The sequence below is a fragment of the Pseudorca crassidens genome, chromosome 3, assembly GCF_039906515.1.
Source record: "Pseudorca crassidens isolate mPseCra1 chromosome 3, mPseCra1.hap1, whole genome shotgun sequence".
In the NCBI taxonomy this organism is placed as follows: Eukaryota; Metazoa; Chordata; class Mammalia; order Artiodactyla; family Delphinidae; genus Pseudorca; species Pseudorca crassidens.
In genome coordinates, this window is record NC_090298.1 from 159637257 (window position 1) to 159661007 (window position 23751).

The window sequence follows — 23751 nt, forward strand, 5'->3', positions numbered from 1 at the left end:
TGGAAGCCTTTCGCGCATGCGTGAGAGACCAGCCAGCCAGAGCACTAGCCTTCTGCTGGGCTGGGCTCTCGGATGCGGCTTCTAGAGAAACGGTGCGCCCTGATCACTGAAATGCATAGGGGAATGAGTCCTGATGCAGTGGGCTCTACCGGGCATGGACGCCCCGACTGTTGCATTCCAAAAGGGCCTCCTCCTGGGCCCCACGGAAGGCGGGATCCCCACTAGGCAGGCACTACCCGGGGCGGGGGTCCCGACTGAGCGGTTCCCTAGGAGGACGGGATTCCTTGCGCGGCACAGAAGTCATGATTTACAGAGGGCTGGGATCATGACAGCTCGATAGAGGACGGGGGTCCTGACCGAATGGACCCTATGGGGCACGGGAGTATGTGGTTCACAACTGATCTGGTCCCACGGGGGTTGGAGGTCCGGATCCAAGGGCTCCACAGAGGACTTGGGTCCTGATCAGCCCCACAGGAACGCGGTCCTGATTGGTCCGTCCCGCCTGGGTGGGCTCCGTGAGGAACGGATCCCGCCCCCCTCCAAGGACAGATCCCCTGTCCAACTCACACTCCACGGGGACCCCGCACCCCGCCTGGCTGGGCTGAATGGGGTCGTGATGGCCCGAGGGACAGTGTGGGACATTGGACCGACCGGCCTCCATGGGACTGGAGGGTCCCACCACCCGCCCCAAGGCCAGCCAGCGGTCGCCCCTCCTCTCCCGCGGGGGCAGGGTTGGGGGCGGCGCCTGGCGGGCGGGGGCGGGTCCAGCGGGGGGGGGCGCAGTTGCAGGCGACTGGACTCACCGGGCCGGGGGCTGGGGTGGGACCCGGCGGGCGCCATGGAGCTGCTCTCGGCGCTGAGCCTGGGCGAGCTTGCGCTCAGCTTCTCGCGGGTGCCCCTCTTTCCTGTCTTCGACCTTAGCTACTTCATCGTCTCCATTCTCTACCTCAAGTATGAGCCAGGTGAGCCAGGGCCGGAGGCTGGAGAGGACTGGCATTCCGGGGCGAGGGACGGCGGTTTACCCAGGGGTCTGGAGAAGGGGAAAGGCCTGAATCGTGGGGGAACAGTCCCAGGGACCGGTTTGGGGAAACAGGCAGGTGCTGGGATCATGGGGTTCTCCCATACGGGGCCGGACAGAGGGGAGAGACAAGAGAGAGGGCAAGGAGAGAAGCTCCTGAGATTGTGGCGCTGGGGGAGGGGAAGCAGATGCAGGCTGGAGGAAAGGAAAGGAATGTGATTGCTCAGAGGAGAGGGAACAGGTGCCGGGGAGGATGCAGGGAGAGAAGGTCAGGGGTCCGAGCAGGGTACGGTCGCAGGAACTTGGGCGAGGGGCGTAGGTCGTGGTGAGGGCGCAGGCGGGTCGGCTCTGCTGGCCTGGCCAGACGTCCTAGCTGCCCGCAGCCGTGACCTCCCTCCTTGCCCTTGGAGCGGGGAGCCAGAACGGCAGCTGAGTGTCTATATAAGGGCCGGCAGTGCTGGGAGCTGTGATCAGGTTCAGAGAAAGTGACACCGGTGCCCCTTCCCCTCTGTGGCCCTGGGGCAACCTCCTCTCCCTTTCCCTGGGCCAAGGCTCTGCTGGATCTCGGAGCCCAGAGGGAATTCTTCCAGGTCTGGCCCGGATCCTTTTCACTTACTGAGCAGTACTGGCCCTAGGGCAGGATGATTTGGGGTCAGCCTCCTCCCACCAGCTCCAGACCCTCATGGAGAATCGCTGGGGGGAAAACCCAGCTTCTTGGATTGTTTTTTTTTTTTTTTTGAACGATTTTTTTAAATGATGGTAAATGGCTTCCTTAGAATGCATTCTATTTTTATACAAGGTTCTGGGAGTGTTTCTTGTTCGTCTCCTAGTATTTTAATAATTCTAGCACACCAGCAAACTAAATGGACAGTAGAATTTAGCTTTAGAAAAGACCAATCACCCGAAACTTTGTGATCTTTTCTCGCACTTAGATGTAAATTATCACTATATTCTCTGGAAGTAGCTTTTTTAAAGATGATAAAAATAGGTGTTTGTGTATATTTAAAAAAGAAAGAAAAACGAACTGAAAAGCCCAAAGGAAAAAGGGGATAGTTACAGTTGACATGGTGGCCACCATTCCAGACCTCACTTCTCTGCATTTATACCCCTGTAGTTACGGATGTAAATGCACAGTCTTATGCAAATAAGATCAAACTCTGCCTGGCAAGTGTTTTTGTTCCATTTTATTTTAGCTCGTCCACATGCCAGAGTCTATTTCTTTAAAGGCTCTTCTGAAAAGCAGTTACTTTGCAAAGCAAAATAAGCTTTGTATTATCTTAGCCTGAACATGGGGCTGTATTTCCTGTCTGCAGATGAATTCCTGGTGGCTCAGGCCAGTCCCGTGGGCAAGTACAGAACCTAGCACACATTGGGAAATCGAAAATTGTGAAGGGCAGCAGCCCAGTAGGGATGTAGGACACAAGTCTCGGAAGGAAAGAGGTCTCTGGGCTGGCTGGGAGCATGCAGAGGGGTTGGGATATTTCTGCTGGAGTCACAGAGTAAATCACCTGAACTTGAAGGACTGCAGCCTGAAGGTTCCTGAAGGCTGAAAGGGTTCAGTGGTTCTGAACCCCAGCAGCACATTAGAGGCTCCTGGGGGTTCTTAAACCCCCATCTCATCTCCACTCCAGACCAATAGAATCAGAATATCTGGGATAGGGCCCTGGCATGCTCGTGTTTCAAGCTCCCCTCCCCCAAGGATGCTATATGCTGTCAAGGTTGAGAACCCCCTGGTCTGATCAACATTCAGCTCCCTCCTTTCATAACTGGGGAAATAGGAAATAGAGGCTAAGCTAATTTACATACACAATGAGCCTGTGGTCCCAGGGCTGGTAGATGACAGCCTTGGAATTCGAACCCCGGTCTGCTTGATCCCAAGAATCACTGCGATTGCTCTGGGGTACTTGCCTACCCTTAGAAAAGGGAGGCATTGGACTTAGCTGTTAGTCCCCCAGTTTGGTATTCCTGCTAAGCCTCTCTAAAAGTTTCTTCTCAGAATCTGTGTGCTGATTGCAGGACCAGTTACAGAATATGTGTTACCCCTTGTACAGAAATTAAGAATTTTGTGAACCTGAGAGCCAAGCTGGCTTTAAGGAATAATCTTCAAATTGGGAGTCAGTTCTGCTTCTCACAGTGAGTAAACACCAGGCTGGTTGCTTTGCTTACATGAGCTTCAGTTTGCTCATCTGTGAAATGGGTTCATTGGTAAAATAATCCTGGACTCCCTTTCCTGGCTATTGTGAAGATCTGTTGAGAACTTTGTCAGTAGTCAGATCTAAGGCACTTGTGAGAGGTAGTAGAATTATTTGTAAGGCATGGGGCAATGTGTTTTCCAGGATGCAGGCATTTTCTGGGTCAGGCTTTTGAGAGAATCCTGAATGAGGATGAAGCACAAAGTGTGGTCCTCAGGTGAACAGCATCTGTGGCCCCTGGTTAAGAAATGCAGAATGCCAGGCTCCCCACCAAGACCTGCTAAAACAGACTCTGCATTTGAACAAGATCCCTGTAAGCATACTAATGTTTGAGAAATGATGGGCTAAAAGAGGCTGGAGCTCCTTAATAGGAAAGGGAGGGCCAGGTCTGGCTCATCTCTAGGACCCTTAGCTCTATGCAAGAAGAAATAAAGAAGTAGTGGATGCTGGCGGCATGATTGAAGGAATGAGTGAATGAATGATTAAATGACAATCCTGGCTACCTTAAGCCCTGACCCATGCAAAGAGCCTTCCAGACCAGTGGTTCTCAAGTATGGCTACACATTAGAGTCACCTGGGGAGCTTTTAAGACTCTTGTTGTCCAGGTAGCACCCCTTTATCATTAGAATCAGAATCGCAGGGCGTGGTACCATCATCAGTATTTTTTAAAGTTCCCCAGATGAGAACCAGCTCTGCACCAGTGTTTCCCAACCTCAACACTAATGATAGAGACAGATCATTATTCTCTGTGGCAGGGGCCGTCCTGTGAATTTCAGGATGTTTTGCAGCATCCCTGGCCTCAACCCACTAGATGCCATGAGCATACCCCAGCTGTGACAAACAAAAATGTCCCCAGGGAATTTCCTGGCAGTCCAGTTGTTGGGACTCCGCGCTCTCACTGCTGAGGGCCTGGGTTCAATCCCTGGTCGGGGAACTAAGGTCCCACAAGCCATGTGGTGGGGCCATAAAAAAAAGAAAAAAGTGAAAAAAAAATGTCCTCAGGCATTGCTGGTGTCCCTGCGGGGGGACACACTTACCCCCACTTAAGACTCACTGATCTAGACTGAGTCTCAAGCCCTAATGCTTCCAAGGGCCAGGCAGGTCATATATGGAAAACAATAAGACAGCCAGGTGAGGACCGTCCCCAGGTGAGATCCAGCCATGTGCATCTCTCCCTGATTGGGGCTAGAACCAGCAGAACTAATTTTTCAAGGGAAGCTAGAAATGTGATTTGTAGCTCCCTATGTTTATATGTTAGCTATTTGAACATGTCTTTTCTTTTTTAAAATTAATAGACAGTTTTTTAGAGCAGTTTAGATCCACAGCAAAGTTAAACTGAAAGTAGTTTCCATATACTTTGACTACCCACCCACACCAACCTCCCACACAGCCTCCACCACCATCAACATTCTGCACCAGAGTGGAAACATTTGCTATGGTCCATGAACAAACATTATTGTCAACACCATTATTGTCCTATTACCATTATTATCAGGTATTATCAACATCATTATCAACTAAACTCTGCAGTTGACATAAGGGTTCCTTTGTGTTGTACGTTTTATGGATTTTAACAAGCGTATAATGACATGTATCCATCATTGTAGTATCATGCAGAATAGTTTCACTACCCTGAAGCTCTGCCTATTCATGCCACCCCCCCCCTTTTCCCTCCCCAAACCCCTGACAACTTCTGATCTTTTCACTGTCTTCATAGTTCTGCCTTTTCCAGAATGTCATAGAGTTGGAATCATACAGTATGTAGCCTTTTCAGACTGGCTTCTTTCACTTAGCAAGATACATTTAAAGCTCCCCTATGTCTTTTCGTGGCTTGGTAGCTCATTTCTTTTTAGTGCTGAATAATACTGCACGATACAGATGTTCCATGGTTTAATTATTCACCTATTGAAAGACATGTTGGTTGCAGTTTGAACATTTAAAAACTACGGTGGGAGCCAAAGAGAACTGTTCCTTGATCTCTGGTTTGAACTATAAGCTTTTTGAGGGTTGGGGACTGCTCACCCTCCAGCCTTTTGAGGAGGGGCTACTATTCCATTTTACAGTGGGGGAAACTGAGGAAGAGAGCTGAGCACAGAGGCTTGGGAGAGGGTGACTTTCTTAGAGAAACTCTGTGAACACACTTCCTATGTTTGGACCTCACACTAAATAGCGCAGAATGGCAGCAGTGCTAAAGGTGCCCTGGGAAACCTTCTAGCACTTCCTGGCCATCCACAGACAGGACACCGACCCCCAGAGAGGGAATGTTGTGGAGCCCATCACAGGTCAGAAGGAGGGTCCTGATAGGGGTTTCTTCCTTCCTCCTTAGGCAGACCTGATTTTTATAAGTCCATCCACTAAAATTTCCACCCACAGGTACTTTCCATTTCAGTTCAGTTCCAGAAATAACTCTCATATAATTGTTAAACACTAAGCAATTTCTTTTCATCTTCGCAGATGCCCTCTGAAATGAATGATAGTGCCGGGTGACCAACTCGCCCACATTCGCCCAAGACAAGCACCCAAAGTCCCAGAAACCCCTCAGCCCCAAGCAAACCAGGACAGTTGGTCACTCTAGACAGCATCCTCATTCTACACATGACTAAACTGAGGCCCAGGTAGGGGAGTGAGCAACCAAACTCACCCAGTGAGAGGGGAGTGCTTTGGTGGCAAACCTGGAATTGAAACCCACATTCTGCTGCTTCTGGGTGCTGCCCCAAGTACTCAGCAAGAGAAACCAAAAAGAAGCATGGCAAAGGGAAAGAGCCAGGGGGCAGTTTCTTGACCACTGCCTTGCTGTGGATCCTTGGGGCAGGACATCCCCACCAGCCTCAGTCTTCTCATCTGTAGCAATGAGTAGACTCATCCCGTCCTTCTAGGGTTGCTGGGAGGGTATTGATAATGAAAAGAAGTTCACAGACGTAGAAAACAAAATTGTGGTTGCCCAAGGGGAAGGGGGGCAGGTATAAATTAAGAGTATGGGAGTAACAGATACACACTACGGTATATAAAATAAACAACAAGGGTTTACTGTATAGCACAGGGAACTATATTCAATATCTTGTAATAACCTATAATGGAAAAGACTGAAAAAGTATACACAGACAACGTATAACTGAATCACTTTGCTGTACACCTGAAATTAACACAATATTGTAAATCAACTAAACTTCAATTTTTTATTTTATTTATTTATATGGCCACACCACGCAGCTTGTGGGATCTTAGTTCCCCAACCAGGGATCGAACCCAGGCCCTCGGCAGTGAAAACACGGAGTCCTAACCACTGGACCACCAGGGAATTCCCTTCAATTAAAAAAAAATGCATAATGATGATAATACGCAGAGCATTGAAACGTCAATATAACTTGGTGGAGGGAGTGCTTTCATTCTCCCTTTGACAACAGAGGAAACAGGCTTGCGGGGGAGAGGGGGCGAGGGGCGGTTATTTGCCCAAAGCCATGCCAGAGTGAACAGCAGAGCCAAAACCCAGGCGTGTGACTTTTCTACCAGGCCTCACTCATAGTGAGGAGCCTACTTTGTTCCCGCAAAACCCAGGCTCCCATCCCCACCCCCACCCTCCCTGGCCTTATGGTCCCAGAGGGCACAAGAAAGACCCTGGAAAGAATTCAACCCCTGGGGGTTATTTTTAGTTGCAGAGGTATCCATTTCTGCAAAACATGGGTGCCTCACCTGACCCGGCTCCTGTAGGACCCACCAGCTGCTCTAAAGGATTAACTCTCAGCTGGCGGCGTTTTAAATAGATGCCCCAGAGGAGAAAAGAGAGCATTCGGCTTCATAATGGAGGAACTTGGTAGATGTTGAGACTCAGGATAACCTCGAGGGCGGGGAGAAGATGCGCTTTGGGCTTGTGACTCCAGGGTGAGATTGAGGGGGGAAAATTTGATTCCAACCTCTACTAGGAGTTGGGCAAAGAAGGGATTAGGGTTCCCACCTGACAGAAGGAAAGAGCTGGAGAAAGAAAACAATGATTTGTCCAAGAACACGTGGTTAGTCAATGGGGGTGGTAAAGAGAAAGGGAAGAATGTTGCTGACTTACTCTGAAACAACTTTTATGAGACGTGTTTCCTGATTATAAAATGTATATGCAAGAAAGTGGATAAATAACTTGCAATCTGTTCCTATGATGGAATACTATACAGCAGTGAAAATGAATATTACCCTTGAAAATATTGTGCTCAGTGAAAGAAGCTAGATGCCAACGGCCATGTCTTATGATCCCACCTATATGTAATGTATAAGTTCAAGAACATTTTTATCACTTCCAAAGGAAGCCCTCTCCCTATTAGCAGTCACTCCCCATTCCCCCCTCCCCCAGTCCCTGGCAACCATTAATCTGCTTTCTGTCTCTATGGATTCGCCTGTCCTGGACATTTCATAAAAATGGGATCATACGTTATGTGGCCTTTTGTCTTTGGCGTCTTTCACTTAGCATGTTTTTGAGGTTCATCATGTTGTAGCGTGTATCAGAACTTCATTCCTCTTTAAGGCTGACTTGTATTCCATTGTGTGGATGGACCACATTTAGTTTATCCATTCATCTGTTGATGGACATTTGGGTTATTTCCACCTTTTGGCAACTGTGACTAGTGCTGCTGTGAACATGAGCATGAGTCTTCCAGAACCTAGTGATGGGTTCTTGTGCATAGGGCAGCACGGTACCATGCTGCCTACCCTAGGCTATGAGACCTCCTGTTCCTGGACCCCCATCCACAGCCATCAGAGAGGGGGCAGGCAGTGAGGGGCCCATGAGGGGGCTTGGTACAGACTGTGGAGCCTAGTGTGATGAGGCGGGAGAGTACCCCAAGTCCTTCTTGCTTATCAGCTTTAAGGGCACCCTTGTTTTTTTGCAGTTATGGTGATTAAATATTTCAAACATACAAAATAACTATCCCCACTGACACCTCCGTACTCTCGCCGTACACAGACTTACCAGATGTGAACGTAGATTTGCTTCAGATATGGGTTTTTTTGTTGTTGTTTTTTTAAAGAAATAGTGGCAGGCAGAGCTAACCCCACCTGTTCCTCTCCCTCCCTCTCTAGATGTGGCCACTGCCCTAAAGGCAGCCTATATTCTTCCCATGCCTGTATGTATACCTTTACCACTGTTTATGTATCTATGAACTGCATGGAGCATTTTGTGTTGTTTTACGTATATACATAAAATATACATAAACATAATCATTTTGCAATCTAACCTTTTGACTCAGCAATAACGTTATGGGATTTTATCCATGTTGATACATCTAGAGCAGGGGTTCTCAGCCAGAAGGGAATTTGTTCTCAGGGGATACTTGGTAATATCTGGAGACATTTTTGGTTGTCACAACCAGGGTGGGGGTGGGCTACTAGCCTCCAATGAGTGGAGGCCAGGGATGTTGCTTGACATGCTGCAGTGCACAGGATGGCCCCCACTGCAGCAGAGAATGATTCTGCCCCATACATCAGCAGTGCTGAGGGTGAGGAGCCCGGATCTAATTCATTTTTATATATCTCCTCTGCGATATTCCATTTTGCGTGACTCTACTCCCTCACTAAGAAACAGTAGACTCCACTTTTCTCCTGTTGTCACAGTATGGCAGTGAAATCCCCCTCCCCGTGTCTCTTTGCCCACATGCACTAGTTTCTTTTGAGCAAACAGTGAGGAGCAGAATTGCTGGAGCACAGGCGACTCACAGCTTCTGGCTTCCTCAGTATTGTCAGATTGCCTCCAAGCTGGTTATGCCTGTTGACCCTCCCAACTGTGTGTGTACAAGGGAAACCTGGGCTTTTTCCCTCTGGAGGAGGGGCAGATAGTCCCCTCCCCACTTCTCTGTGAGGTTGACAGATTTGAGAAGAAGGCAGCTCCCTCTATGGAGTACAGTAGACTTCATGTTTCTTTCCCCAACACGGGCTTAGAACATTGGACATCAAACCCAGGAAAGAGGCTTGGATGCCATGTTGAAAGGTGTGGGGTCTGTGTGGCCCTGGCTTGGTCACTTGCTTTGCTGGATATCCAGCCCATGCCGACCTGACCAGTATATCTGGCATTGAGTGCCCCTTAGCCCTTAGGTTTCCTCTCTCCTCCCCCTTCCACCTTCTCCCATGCTCTCCCTTTGCCTGGATCATCTTCACCCCTCCACCCCCGTCCTCTAGGAAATCCCTGCTCATTGTTCAGATCTCAGCTTAAGTGCCACTTCCTAAATGAAGTCTGACCTCCTCAGCTGGGACAGTTCCCCAATTAAACCCTTCAAAGCACCATGTGTCTCTCCCTTATGAGGTTTAACCTTCATCTGTGGGATTATTTAACCACGTTGCCTCTCTACCACACTATGGGCCCCACAAAGGTAATGCCTGAACCAGCTCTTGCTTATAGCTGCATCCCCAGTGCCTAGCAAGAGCCCAGCACATGGTCAGAGCTCAAAAACACTCACTGAATGCCTGGGTGATCTTGGGTAAGCCATTGACCTTGGGGAGACTCTGTTGCCTCATCTGTCAGATGCTATGTTAATTTCCTAGGGCTGCCATAACAAATGACCACAAACCAGAGGGCTTAGAACAACAGAAATTTATTCTCCACAGTTCTGAAGGCCAGAGTTCAAAGTCAAGGCGTCTGGTTTCCTCTGGAGGCTCTAGGGGAGGATGCTTCCATGCCTCTTTCCTGGTTTCTGGTGTCTTCCAGCAATCCTTGGCATTCCTTGGCTTATACATACATTACTCCAGTCTTTGCTTCTGTCTTCATATCGCCATCTGTATGAATTTCCTTTGGCTGCCATAATGAAGTACCACAAACTGAGTGGCTTAAAACAGAAATGTATTGTCTCACCGTTCTGGAAGCTAGTAATGCAAAATCAAGGTGTCAGCAGGGCCATGTTCTCTCTGATGGTTCTGGGAAGGAATCTTTCTATGCCTCTTCCTAGCTTCTGGAGGTGGCTAGCATCCTTGGGTTCCATGGCTTGTAGATGCATCCCTATGGTCTCTACCTGCTTGTTTATTTGGCCTTCTTCCCTGTGATATGTCTCCTCTTATAAGGAACACCAGACATTGGATTAAGGCCCACCTAATGACCTCATCTTAACTTAATTACATCTGCAAAGACCCTATTTCCAAATAAGGTCACATTCACAGATACCAAGGGTTAGGACTTAAACATATCTTCTTGTGAGTTCAACTTACAACACCTTCTTCTTTGTGTCTGTGTCTCCTTTTTTTGTCTTTTATAAGAACACTCTCATTGGATTCAGGACATACCCAGATGCTCCAGGATGATCTCATCTCGAGAGCCTTACCTTATTTGCATCTGCAAAGACCCTATTCCAAATGAGGTTTTGAAGGACATGAATTTGGGGTGGGGGGTGTCCCTCCTATATAACTCACTATAGGCAGGGATATCGATCCCTACATTACCTGTGGTTGAAAGCCTGGGCTCTGACGCTGAAGCCTTGAGGATGGTGTGAAGGTATGTAGTTGCCTGGGACACAATAGTAACTCAATTAAAAAAAAAAGAAGTAACTCAATAAATAAAGGGAGCAGGGGAAGTTGTTGTTATGATGTAACCAAAAGTGCCCAATACAACCTCAGTGCCTAGGAGTGTTCAGTCCACATTTGCTAGAATGTAACCTCCATGTGGACCGTTCTTTCACTAACAATTATTTATTGAGTAACTACCATGTATCAGGCATAGTGCCAAGCACACGGGGTCAGGGGAAGGGGGTGGTTCAGCAGCAGATAAGACTGATAAGGTCCCTGTACTCACGAAAGGATTAAGATCAAGTCAACTTGTTGAGTGTATCAATAGTATATACAGGTATTTATGTCAGTAGCTTCGCACTTAGTACACAGCATAAAGAGGCCAAGCGTTCAGATTTGACAATTTAGAGACAAAAGGCATCCAATCTCTAGAAACAAAGAGAAACTTTCCCCCCAAACTCCCAAAACCTGAACTAATTATTTCTTTTGATTAGCCTTTTGACTAATAGATTACATATTGTAAGCTTGTCATCTCACATCCACACTGAGTAGAGTTTTCATTGGATTAAGTAAATTGTTTATTAAAGAGAGGCACTGGGGAATACTACTTGGCCATAAAAAAGAATGAAATAATGCCATTTTCAGCAACAGGGATGGACCTAGAGATTATCATACTAAGCGAAGTAAGTCAGAATGAGAAAGACAAATACCATATGATATCACTTACATGTAGAATCTAAAATATGACACAAATGAACTTATCTACAAAACAGAAAAAGACAGATGTAGAGAACAGACTTGTGGTTGGCGGGGCGGGGGTGGGGGGTGGGGGAAGGGAAGGTGTGGGAGTTTGGAATTAACAGACGCAAACTGTTATATATAGGATGATAAACAGCAGGGTCCTACTGTATAGCATATATAGCACAGGGAAGTATATTCAATATCCTGTGATAAGCCATAATGGGAAAGAATATAAAAAATAATGTTTATATATGTATAACTGAATCACTTTGCTGTATAGCAGAAATTAACACAATATGGTAAATCAACTATATTTCAATAAAATAAAATTTAAAATAAAACTTAAAAAATAGAGTCATTGGTACCAGCTCTGGCTGTGAGAGCTAAGTAGCTGTGTCTTATGAATTAATTCTAAATTCATTCTCTGGAAAATGAAACTAGTGGGGGAGGGAAGGAATCAAGATGATGAAATAAGTTGTCACACCAGGAGACACCCAGGTTCCAACTCAGGGGTGTGGCTATAGAAGATTAGGACAATAGTAGCATAAAGATAGAACCTAACTATCTCAAAAGATTCAAAAGAATTTGTCCATTTCTTCCTTTTGAATCTTTTGAGATAGTTAGGTTCTATCTTTATGCTACTATTGTCTTAAGATGCAGATCTACTAGAGAATGGACTTGAGGATATGGGGAGGGGGAAGGGTAAGCTGGGACAAAGTGAGAGAGTGGCATGGACACATACACACTACCAAACGTAAAATAGATAACTAGTGGGAAGCAGCCGCATAGCACAGGGAGATCAGCTCGTACTTCGTGACCACATAGAGGGGTGGGATAGGGAGGGTGGGAGGGAGGGAGATGCAAGAGGGAAGAGATATGGGGACATATGTATATGTATAACTGATTCACTTTGTTATAAAGCAGAAACTGACACACCATTGTAAAGCAATTATACTCTAATAAACATGTTTTAAAAAAAGATACAAAAGACTTAAGTGTGTAGTATAAAGTGTATTTGACTAATAGACATTAATCCTGTACCTCTAGTGTTTTTTGTAAACGTGTTTTTAAAGAACTAGACCCCCTGCCTTCATTTTAATTTGGGAGCTTAAAATACAGTTTATCTTGAAAGAGTTTAAGACTCATAAGAAATTGCAAAAATGGGTTCTTTTTTTTTTTTTTTTTCCTGTGGCCATGCCACAGCTTGCAGGATCTTAATTCCCCAACCAGCGATTGAACCCCTGGCAGTGAAAGTGCTGAGTCCTAACCACTGGACCACCAGGGGAGTCCCAGAAGTTGCAAAAATGGAGCAAAGAGTTTTCAAGTCCCCTTCACCGAGCTTCCCCCAATGACAGCATCTTACCTAATGGTAGCTCATTATTTAAACATGAAAATTGGCGTCAGAATAATACCATTAACACCAACTACAGACTTTATTCAGCTGTTTTTACATGGACTTTAAAAAATATAGTCCTTTGAAATTTTATCACATGTGTAGATTGGAGTAACCACCACCACGATCAGGATTACAGAATGGTTCTGACACTCCAAAGAAACTCCCCTGTGATGCCCCTCTATAGTTAGATCTTCCTTTGAACCCTAACCCCTGGTAACCACTGATCTGCTCGCTGCCACTCATCACTATGGTTTTGTCGCTTGGAGAATGTTATATAAATGGAATCATATGCAGTATGTAACCTTCTGAGATTGGCAGTTTTCGCTGAGCGTCACACCGTTGAGATCTGTCTGGGTTGTTTTGTGTATCCCTGGTTTATTCCTTTTTCGTTACTGAGTAGTATTCCATGGTACAGATGTACCATGGTTTGTTTATCCATTCACCCATTGAAGCCATTTGGGTTGTTTACAAATAAAGCTGCTATGAATATTTGCATGCACGCCTGTGTGAATACCAGATTCTCCTTTTCAAACAAAATCTTATGCCGAACTCTGAGATGAAGCAGTAAATGAAGTTGTGCTCTGGTTGAAACAGGAGGAAGACCCAGGACATACTTGCTTTGTTTCTCCTTTGCCCCTGCAAACCCTCACGGTTCCCAGGAACACAGTTTGAAAACCATTGCTCTTGGGAGCCCATCCTCTCAGACCATGGAGGTCTTGGGTTATCAAGGCTGCAGGATGTCAGGACATGGGCCAGTTCATTCCCCTATCTCTGTGGTGCTCAACTTTGTTGCACAAAGGAATCACCTAGGAGCATTAAAAAAATCCACAAGCCCAGCCACATCCCACACCGACAAACCGAGACCCTCTGGGATGGGAAGCAGGCATCAGGTGTTTGTAAAGTCCCCAGGTAACGGATGTACAGCCAAGTTGGAAACCGATGCACTGAGCCATCTTCCTTAGGTGTGGGGTCCCTATTTCTGTTCGCTAAGTTAGTCCAGTGTTTTGCATTTTCTTGCCTTGGGTTTATAAGAAGACTCAATTTAGTATCATTTATGAATGTTTATCCTCAGTTGCAGAAACTGTGAACTGTTACATTTTTTTTCTTTGTTATCCTTTTATTTTTTAAGAGCTTTATGGAGATGTAATTCATACACCACCCAATTCACCCATTTAAATCATCCCATTCACTGGTTTTTAGTATATTCACAGAATTGTGCAACTATCTCCTCCAAGCTGGATCCTCTAGCTTTTACCCTCCCATCTCCCCCATCCCCAAGCAACAATTAATCTACTTTCTGTTTTTCTATGTGAAAAATTGAATAAAGTACCAAGACCAAAAATGGGTTGGAGTCCACAGAGTGGTGAGAGCCCAGAGTCAGGAGTGAAGGGCTCAGTAGAGCAAGGAAGCCTTCCTGGAGGAAGTGGCATTTGTGCTTGGCCATTTTTGCTTGTGTCTTTGTTCCTTCCATGCTGCTAGCATGGGATGCCCTCTCTCCCTCCTCACCCTGTTAGTTTAATTCTGCCTTCAAGGACTCCATTATCCAGCTTTGCTCATTGCTCTTTCTACACCGTTCCTCACATGTGGGCATGCCCTGCACTGTCCCCTTCGGTACCAATACCTGGTGACTTCCCTCTGCACTGATGGCTCTCCCCCAGCAAGATAGGGCTCCGGAGCTCTTCAGCTCCACCTTTCAAATTTCTTCTGTGCCTTCCCATCTGGGGCCAACCAAAGCTCTTTACTCAGCAAATGAACATTCTCCATAAGAGCACAACTTAACAACAGAAGGACAACCCAATTTTTTAAAAAATACACAAAAGACTTGAATAGACATTTCCCCAAAGAAGATATAGGAATGACCAATAAGCACATGAAAAAGTACTGAATATCACTGATCACTAGGGAAATGCAAATCAAAACCACAATGAGATATCACCTCATACCCATCAGCATAGCTATTCCTAAAAAACAGAAAACAACAAGTATTGCTGAGGAGGTGGAAAGGTTGGAACCCTTGTGCATTACTGATGGGAATGTAAAATGGGGCAGTTGCTGTGGAAAACAGTACGGAAGTTTCTCAAAAAATTAAAAATGGAATTAACATTTGATCCAGCAATTCCACATCTGGAATATACCCAAAAGAATTGAAAGCAGGAACTCGTGCAGATATTTGTATGTTCATGTTCTTAGCAGCGCTATTCTCAATAACCAAAAGGTGTAAGCAACCCAAATGTCCATTGAAGGATGAATGGATATGTAGAATGTGGTAGATCCATCCAATGGAATATTATTTAGCCTTAAAAAGAAAATTCTGACACATCTTATGACATGGATGAACTTTGAGGACATTATGCTAAGTGAAAGAATCCAGTCATAAAACAACAAATACTGTATGATGCCACTTACATGAGGTCTATAAAGTAGTCAGGTTCATAGAGACAGAAAGTAGAGTGGTAGGCGTCAGGGACTGGAATGAAGGAGGAATGGAGAGTTAGTGGTTTTTTTGGCTGCGTTGGGTCTTCGTTGCTGCACGTGGGCTACCTCTAGTTGCAGCGTGCGGGGACTACTCTTCGTTTCAGTGCACGGGCTTCTCACTGCGGTGGCTTCCCTTGTTGCTGAGCACCGGCTCTAGGTGCACGGGCTTCAGTAGTTGTGGCGCACAGGCTCTAGAGCGCAGGCTCAGTAGTTGTGGCGCACGGGCTTATTTGCTCCATGGCATGTGGGATCTTCCCAGACCGGGGCTTGAACCTGTGGCCCCTGCATTGGCAGGCGGATTCTTAACCACTGCGCCACCAGGGAAGTCTGAGTTAGTGTTTAATGGGGACAGAGTTTCAGTTTTGCAAGGTGAAAAGCTCTGGAGATGGATGATGAGGATGGTTGCACAATAACATGAATGTGCTTAATGCCACTAAACTGTACATTTAAAATGGTTAGAGTGGTACATTTTATGTATATTTTACCACGCACACAAAAATTTTTTAAATAGGGAGAGACCAAAAGTACAGGTATAAGCTTATAGGGATCTTGGCATCAGCCCAAGGCAGGAGTAGCTGCGTCAAAGCTTTCCCAACTGCGTGTTGTCCTGTCTCTTCAAGCTTCAGTCTTCTCATGGGGATAATAAGAGTGATCACTTGGCTGCAGTTATCAATGAAGATTTAATGTCCTTCCTATAAATGCTAAACCCAGTGTCTGAGACCTGGGAATGCTTGCTAATGAGCTGGTGTTATCGTTATTGCCACCTCTCTGAGCTTGGAGGAAAGAGCCCCAGCCTGGTTCTGCCTTCTCTCTGTGTGACCTCAGACATGTGTGCACCCTCTCTGAGCCTTGGTTCTTCCTCTGAAATGGGCAAACTGCAAGGCATTGGGTGGGCACTCTCTGAAGGCAGCTGAATTAGGATGGGCTGAACAGAGGGCATAAAGGGTGAAGCATGTCCCAGATGCCCTGATGATGGTGGGGGATGCCCCATGCCCCTCAGGAGCAGTCGAGCTGTCCCGGCGCCACCCCATGGCATCCTGGCTGTGTGCCATGCTGCATTGCTTCGGGAGTTACATCCTGGCTGATCTGCTCCTCGGGGAACCCCCGGTCGACTACTTCAGCAACAACTCCAGCATCCTGCTGGCCTCAGCAGTCTGGTAAGAATCACTGGTCTGGCGGGATGTGGGAGAGCAGAGCAGGCGGGCAGGGTGACCCTGCCACCTGGGACTGGGGAGGCGGGAGGTTGGAGGAATTAGAACCCACCAGCACAACCTCCACAGTGGTCCTGACCCACCACTTTCCACTGCCCAGCTGTCCTAAGCCCGGCAAGTGAGAGCGAGGGTCTGGATACAACCTCATCTCCGAGGGGCCCCAGGGTCTGTCTCCCCCTGAGGCTTGGCATTCTCTCCCCAAAGGTACTTGATTTTCTTCTGCCCCTTGGACCTCTTTTACAAGTGTGTCTGCTTCCTGCCGGTGAAACTCATCTTCGTGGCCATGAAGGAGGTGGTGAGAGTCCGCAAGATCGCTGTGGGCATCCATCACGCGCATCACCACTACCACCACGGGTGGTTCGTCATGATCGCCACTGGCTGGGTCAAAGGTAAACAGGACCATGATGAGAACAATGGAAAAGCACCCCAGTTGAGAACCCCTGTTCAGTGGGACATATCGGGCACCCCAGCTGGCACAGCCATTGCTCTGGGCTAAGGGATGTCAGGACAGCCTCCTCATCAGTAGACACCTTTAGGGTAAATGAGAAGATTCTTCCAGAAATTTAACTATCAAAGGTAAATAGGACAACGAAGCAATGACAGCTGATGTCTCTAGAGCAGGATTTCTCAACTGTGGCCCTACTGACGTTTGGGGCTGGACCATTCTCTGTGGTGGAGGCCATCCTGTGCATCGTAGGATGTTGAGCAGCGTCCCTGGCCTCCACCCACTAGATGCCTGTAGCACCTACCAGTGTGACAACCTAAATTGTCTCTAGATATTGCCAAATGCCTCCTAGAGAGGAAATCATACCCCTGGAACTACAGAGGTTCTTACGCTTTGTGGACTACAGCCCTTTTATCAGCCCAGTAAAGCCTACAGACCCTTTTCTGTTTTTTAAATGCATAAAGTAAACTATATAGGAGAATAAAGGAAGCCTATTATTTTAAAGTAGTTATAAATTAAAAAAAATATATGCTGTAGTAGCTTTATCCATCTTTCCTAGTGATTAAATAGCAGACCTTACAGTGGCTCCTAGTAACTCTCAGACTTTTGAAGTGGTGTTGAGCACAAATGATATTTTGAAACCACCATCTGCAACAATGGGAATGTGAAAAGAAAAACATCCATGAATTCTGTTGGTGACAGAATCACAGACTTGCAAATCCTGCTGAGGTAACTGCCTCCCTTCATGATGGAAGGAAAGGCTGGATTTCAGTGAGGGATGTGACAATGAAGATGTAATTCTGTTTCCTGTCTGGGTTCATAGACTCCAGGTTAAGATCCCTGACCCAGGGCAAGTTTTGAGTTGAGGCCTTTGTGCATCTTTTTTCATTTGATCCTTAAGACTCTCCTTTAGGAGAAGGCTAACATCATCTCTTTTTACAGAGGAGGGAAATGAAATGACATGCCCAAGGTCACATGGCTATGGGGACACAGCTGGGTTTGACTCCAAGTCCTCTGAATTCAACATCCACTCTCCTAACAGCTTTGGAGCCCTCCTTTTTTATCCTCCTCCATTTATACTAAGAGGTAGACCACGATAGACTTTGAGACAAAAAAATATTACTAAAAATATAGAGGGACAGTTTATAATGTTGGGTCACTCCACTAAGAAGATATAACCATTATAAACATATATGCACCTAAAAACAGAGCACCCAAATACATAAAGCAAAAGTAGAGGGAAGTTAAAGGAGAAATAGCTAATTCAACAGTAACAGTTGCAGTGGTGGACCAAGGAGTAAAAGGAAGGCAGGGAAAGAAGGCTTGAGCGGGTGCTAAATGCCACTGGGCACCGAATCCCTGCTTCCTGCTCACCAAAGTGGGTACCCTCAAATGCCTGGGTCTAGAATCATCATCCGTTGAGTCAGAGTGTCCTCAGTACCACTGACATTTAGGGCTGGATCATGCTCTTTGGTGGGGGCTGTCCTGTGCATCGTAAGATGTTGAGGAGCATCCCTAGCTTCAACCCATTAGTTGCCAGTAGCAGCCCCCTCCCCAGTTGTGACAACCAAAAATGTCTACAGATACTGCCAAATGCCTCCTTGGGGGCAAAGTCATCCAAGATGCAAACCCCTGGTCCAGTGGTGCCTATCAGGCATCCCAGTTAGCACAACCACTCCTGGAGTGGGCATCCAAGCCTCTTTAGCCAATACATTTGGGGTAAATGGGAAGATTCTTCTAGAAATTTAACCAGAAATCTTGACATGGGTCTCATTCTCTCTCCAGGAAGCCTGTACTACAGAGCAAATTCCCCAGGGGTATGACATGCCTTCCAGAGGGCAAGTGGCTTGAAAAAGGTTGAAAGCTCAGAACCCAGAGAGAAGAGAGGCTGGGGGTGGGGAGCCCTCTGGAAGCCTCATGCACAGCTCAGGGTCCTGGATTGGGAGCATCAGGGCAGACAACCCAGATTTGTCCAAGACATACCTTGCAGGTGGGATATGACCTCGATTACTTCATGCTGGTTTTGCTCCAAATGTGCTGTGTGACCCTCAGCAAGACTGTCCCCTCTCTGGGCCTCAATTCCCCCACCTGCAACTGATGATCATACACTCCAGGCTCAGTATCCCTCTGGAGGAGACTCCAGAAGCAAAGAAGCTGCTTCCTTGGGAATTCAGCCAAGAACAGGGAGCTGGAGGTGGCGGGCTTGTTTAGAAGTACCCTGTCCCATAGGCTCTGGTGTCGCCCTCATGTCCAACTTTGAGCAGCTGCTCCGAGGGGTCTGGAAGCCAGAGACCAACGAGATTCTGCACATGTCCTTGTGAGTATCCCATCCTCCCTATTCCCTGGGCCTGACCCTGGGTTGGATACTTCTGGTAACTTGGAAGTCTCAGCCCCTGATTCTCCTTTCAGAAGCTTCCAGAGACCATGGCTGGGGGACCCCGGAGGTAGAGCCCTAACACTACCTAGGGGACAGGGGCAGGCAACGTTGCAGGGTGATGAGACACTTGATTTGGGTTTTGAAGAGCGAATAAGAGTTTTCTGGCAAAGAGGGAGCTTCTGGACAGAGGCCAGCACCTCTGCCAACTCTCAAGTCAGAAAAAGAGCAAAGATTCTGCCTGGTTCTGCAGGGTCAGGGTACAGATTGTGGGTGGGAAGTGAGGGATTCAGGATGTAGAACACACAGCGTGGGTGAGGAGTGTGGCTGCGGCTAAGTGGGGAACATTGGGCAGGGCCAGATGGCAACATACAGGACTCAACCCAGGACCCCACAGGGCGTTTAGCCTAATACATTTTTAAAAGACCTAAAGGTTCAAGCTAGTTAAATTTTCTCCCAATCTACAATAACGCTGTTGCCATTAAAATATGACAACATTAAAAGGCTCACCCATATGCCAATGAAAACTAGCTTCCATTTCATATGTTGGAAAACATAACTTTATCTCACTTTATGCCCATGAGAGGTCTGTTCCCACACTCAGCTCATGGACAGGGAAATGGGGGCTCAGACCGTTGTGTCCCTTGCTACTAAGAGGGCAAGTGGCTTCCCCTCTCAGATTCTGTTTCTGCCTCATCAGCTGAGTGTGAAGGCGCCATCACACACATAACCCTCTGACCCTGGCTCCTGGTGCATGCTTTGGAAATATCAGGTCGAATTATCATCATTAAATATGTGCAGTAAGCGACAGACTTCAGAAACAGAAGTCACTGGTCTGTCTTCTGCAACAAGTCAAAATATCGGAAGCCTATTCTTCAAGGAAGAAAAGGAAAATTAAGAAGAACTGTGTGTTGTAATCTCACCTTCTGGGGGAGTGCACTGTTCAGAAATCCCCAAGACCACCCTCAGGTCTGACAATTTGCTAGAAGGACCCATAGCGCTTGGCCAAGCCATTATACTTAGGATTATAGTTTATTACAGATGAAAATTGGCAAAGGTAAAGACATGTGGGGCAGCATCCAGGGAGAGACTAGGCGCAAGCTTCAAACTGTCCTCTCTCAGTGGAACTGTGTGGACAGCACCTGTTTCTCCCAGCATCCATGTGTGGCCGTATGCGTTGAAGGTTGCCAACCAGTAGTGCTCCCCTGAGCCTTGGTGTTCAGGGGCTTTACTGGGGCTTGGTCACACAGACATAGCTGACTGCCTGCATGGCTGACCTCAGTCTCCAGTCCCTCCAGAGGTTCAGCTGATACCATGTGGCCCAAGACCCCACCCTAAATCACACCATTACCATCCGGTATGACCCCAAATCCCCAGGTAAACAAAGACACTCCTATCAGGCAGGACATTCCCAGGGCTTAATGGACACCTTCCAGGAGCAGGGAAAAGGAGAGACCTCTTTTGGGGCCAAGGTAGCTCTTTACTGTACAGGGAGATCCCCCGTCATCCATGTCACATGGGCACCTTCCCACCATGCACTCTGGAGAAGCTGGGATGGGTGCTGGGACCAGCAGGGGTGGGCAGAGAAGGGGGCCTGGGACAGTGGTACAGGGGCCTGAGCCATGCAGAACCTCCCGGTAACCACAGCTACCTCCTCCAGCCCCACCAAGGCCAGCCTGTATGGAGCCATCCTCTTTACCCTCCAGCAGACCCGCTGGCTCCCAGTGTCCAAAGCCAGCCTCATCTTCATCTTCACCATGTTCATGGTATCCTGTAAGGTAAGCCTTCCTGTCCTGATGCCGACCCAAACCTCCCAGGCTGAGGTGAGGGAGCTTAGACTCATGGCCTTGAGTGTCTGGGGAAAGGACAGCCCTAAGGTCAAGGGGTGGGGAGCTTGTCAGTAGGTTCATGCATGGGAGAAGGGTATGAGAAGATTAGTGTCCAGCAGGTGGGGATGGCGGTGAGCAGAACAAGGTCTTCCAGGCAGAGGGCCCAGCAGGGGCAAAGGCCAAGATGGGGGCAGGAGTGTACGGAGTCTGTTTGGAGTATCAGGGCCTTGTGCCTCGGGCATGGAGAGCGGGCTGGACCAGGAATGGTGCTGGTCTGACCCTCAGGCCTTGAGTTAGGGTCACCCCCTACCCAGGAAAGGTCTTCTGGGGCCATGCACTCTTCCCTCCCCGTGGAGCTGAGGGACTTCGCTGCTGGCTCCTTGGGAAGGGACCACAGGCCATCATATAGGGAAAGGGAGTGAGCGACCCCAAGCCAAACACAGCTCCTCTCTGAGCCCAGGTGTGTGTGTGGGATACTCCTGGGGAAAACGTGACCAACTGTCTTGGTGTGCCTGGGTTTTTAGCACTAAAATCTCACCTCCCAGAAAACCCAGGACACTTGGTCACCTTCTTAGGGGTGCATGCAGCCAGAAGGCTGGGTCTGGGCTACCTCTGCCCTTCACCTGGCTGACCTTCTCCCTTTTTCCCCCCCAACCCCCCACTTTGCTTCTGCCTCATTCTCCCTCTGGCTCTGCTGCCTCTCCTGTCCCTCTGCCACACCACCTCAGGTGTTCCTGATGGCCACTCACTCCCACAGTTCCCCTTTTGATGTTCTGGAAGGCTACATCTGCCCTGTGCTGTTTGGGTCGGCCTGGGGGAGCGACCATCACCATGACAACCACGGTGGATCCCAGGGCGGCAGTGGGCCCGGCCCCTCGCACTCAGCCCTGCCCACCAAGTCCAAGGAAGAGCTGAGTGAGGGCTCCAGGAAGAAAAAAACCAAGAAGGCAGATTAGAGGGCAGCCCTGGGGGCATTCAGGGCACCAAGGAGAGGACCCAGACCCAGGACCTGGGCTCAGTTCTCCCCTCTCCAGGCCTCTACTTCGCCATCTACAAATTGGAGCCATTAGCCCCCCCTCCAGGGCTGATGTGGGGGTTAAATGAGATATGGGGGTGAAGGGCATTTGTAGGAATGGGAGGTCCCTTTCTCTTTCTGCCAGGTCCCCATAGAGTTACAGCTTTTGTGGGGGGGGAGTTCACAGAATCCCAGCAGCAGCTCCAGCCGGAAACCCTGGCCGTTATGTTCTTGGTTCTATTATTTCCTCTAAAATTACACCTTGACTCCAAAAGAATTTCAAGCCATGTTGAGGCTCATTCATTTGACAGACGTTATACTAAGTGTCTGCTGTAAGGTAGCTGCTGTGATTTCCACGTCTCTTCTTGCCGACTTCTCCTGGGCATCCCTGGGCAAGTTGCCTCCTGCTCTGAGCCTTGCGTGCCCCATCTATATAGTGGCTCCTCACCCCATTCTGTATGCAGGGGCTGATGTGAGGCTGGACGTGAACCAGATTTCTAAGCTCAGAAGCACAATGCAGTTAGGAGGGGAGGCCTTGGTGGATGTTCATTGTGCGTAAAAATGGCTTTGCATTTTAGATCTTTTGTGTTTGTGGACTGGAGAACCCCACAAGTACTTGGCACAAAGGAGGCCTTCAGGAGACATGTCTAAGCCAGACTTGAGAGCGTGGAGGGTGGGGGAGGCTTGTTCTGATCCTTGGCTTCAGGTTGTTCCTAAACCAAAGAAATGCAGCTGGCTGGTCAGGGGTTCCAAGATCTGGCTCTGTCCAGGGGCTCCAAGAACTCACTGTTGGACCTGGGAAGCTGCATGAGACCTCCCTCATGCTGTCATCCTTCATTGCCGCTCACTGAGTCATTCAACAAACACATGCCTACTATGTGCCAAACCTTGTGCTGCTGCTAGACAGGCTGGGAACTTGATTCAGGGTGTGCGAGGGGGATGGGAGCTGAGCACCCCTCCTGGCCATCTTCATCTCAGCCTAGGTCACCAGGACATCTGAGAGGGTAGGTGGGTTGGGCATGGCCAGTCTCAGATGGGGTTGGGGCCCAGACCAGGCCAGCTTGGGGCTGCCCTTTGTACACGGGTGCTGAGAGCATGCTCAGGGCATCAGCCTGCAGCTGTGTCAGAGTGGTGTGGGATTGTTGGGGTTCCAGGTGTTGCCCAGCTATCGGGAAAGTGCCTTGATCTGGTGATGCCTTGGAGCTAGGTGGGTCCTGAGGCTGTAGGGCCCCCAAATTCCTCCTTTTGCATGTCCATCAAGGCTCAGCGTGAAGGGTCAGCAAATAAATTTGTTGTGAAAGAACCCTGATGGCTTGTCTGATTCATTCTTGCTCTTTTGGCCTCACGGCACAATGGGAGTCCTGCGAACTTAGAGACGCATGGAGTCTCCAGGAGAACGAGGCTCGTGGGCAGCCCTTGCTCACCAGTGGGAGATAGAGGCAGTGGGTGAAGTCTGTGGGGCTTGGAGTTAAGCAGAAATGGGTTTGATCCTCACTCTGCCATTGACAGGTCATGGGGCTTCCCCTTCTCTAAGCCTGTTTGCTTCTTGGGAAAAAGAGGATGATGTTATCACTGCCCTTCAAAGACA

General features: G+C 48.1%; 1 protein-coding gene across 1 annotated transcript; it reads left to right on the plus strand.

The window, feature by feature from the left end:
• Positions 1–771: 771 nt before the first annotated feature.
• Positions 772–23466, plus strand: TMEM38A (transmembrane protein 38A). Its single transcript, XM_067733119.1, has 6 exons — positions 772–962; positions 16290–16446; positions 16705–16889; positions 19175–19262; positions 20980–21097; positions 21877–23466. The coding sequence occupies exons 1-6, from the start codon at positions 839–841 to the stop codon at positions 22102–22104; spliced, it is 900 nt and encodes a 299-aa protein (XP_067589220.1). The 5' UTR covers positions 772–838; the 3' UTR covers positions 22105–23466.
• Positions 23467–23751: the final 285 nt, after the last annotated feature.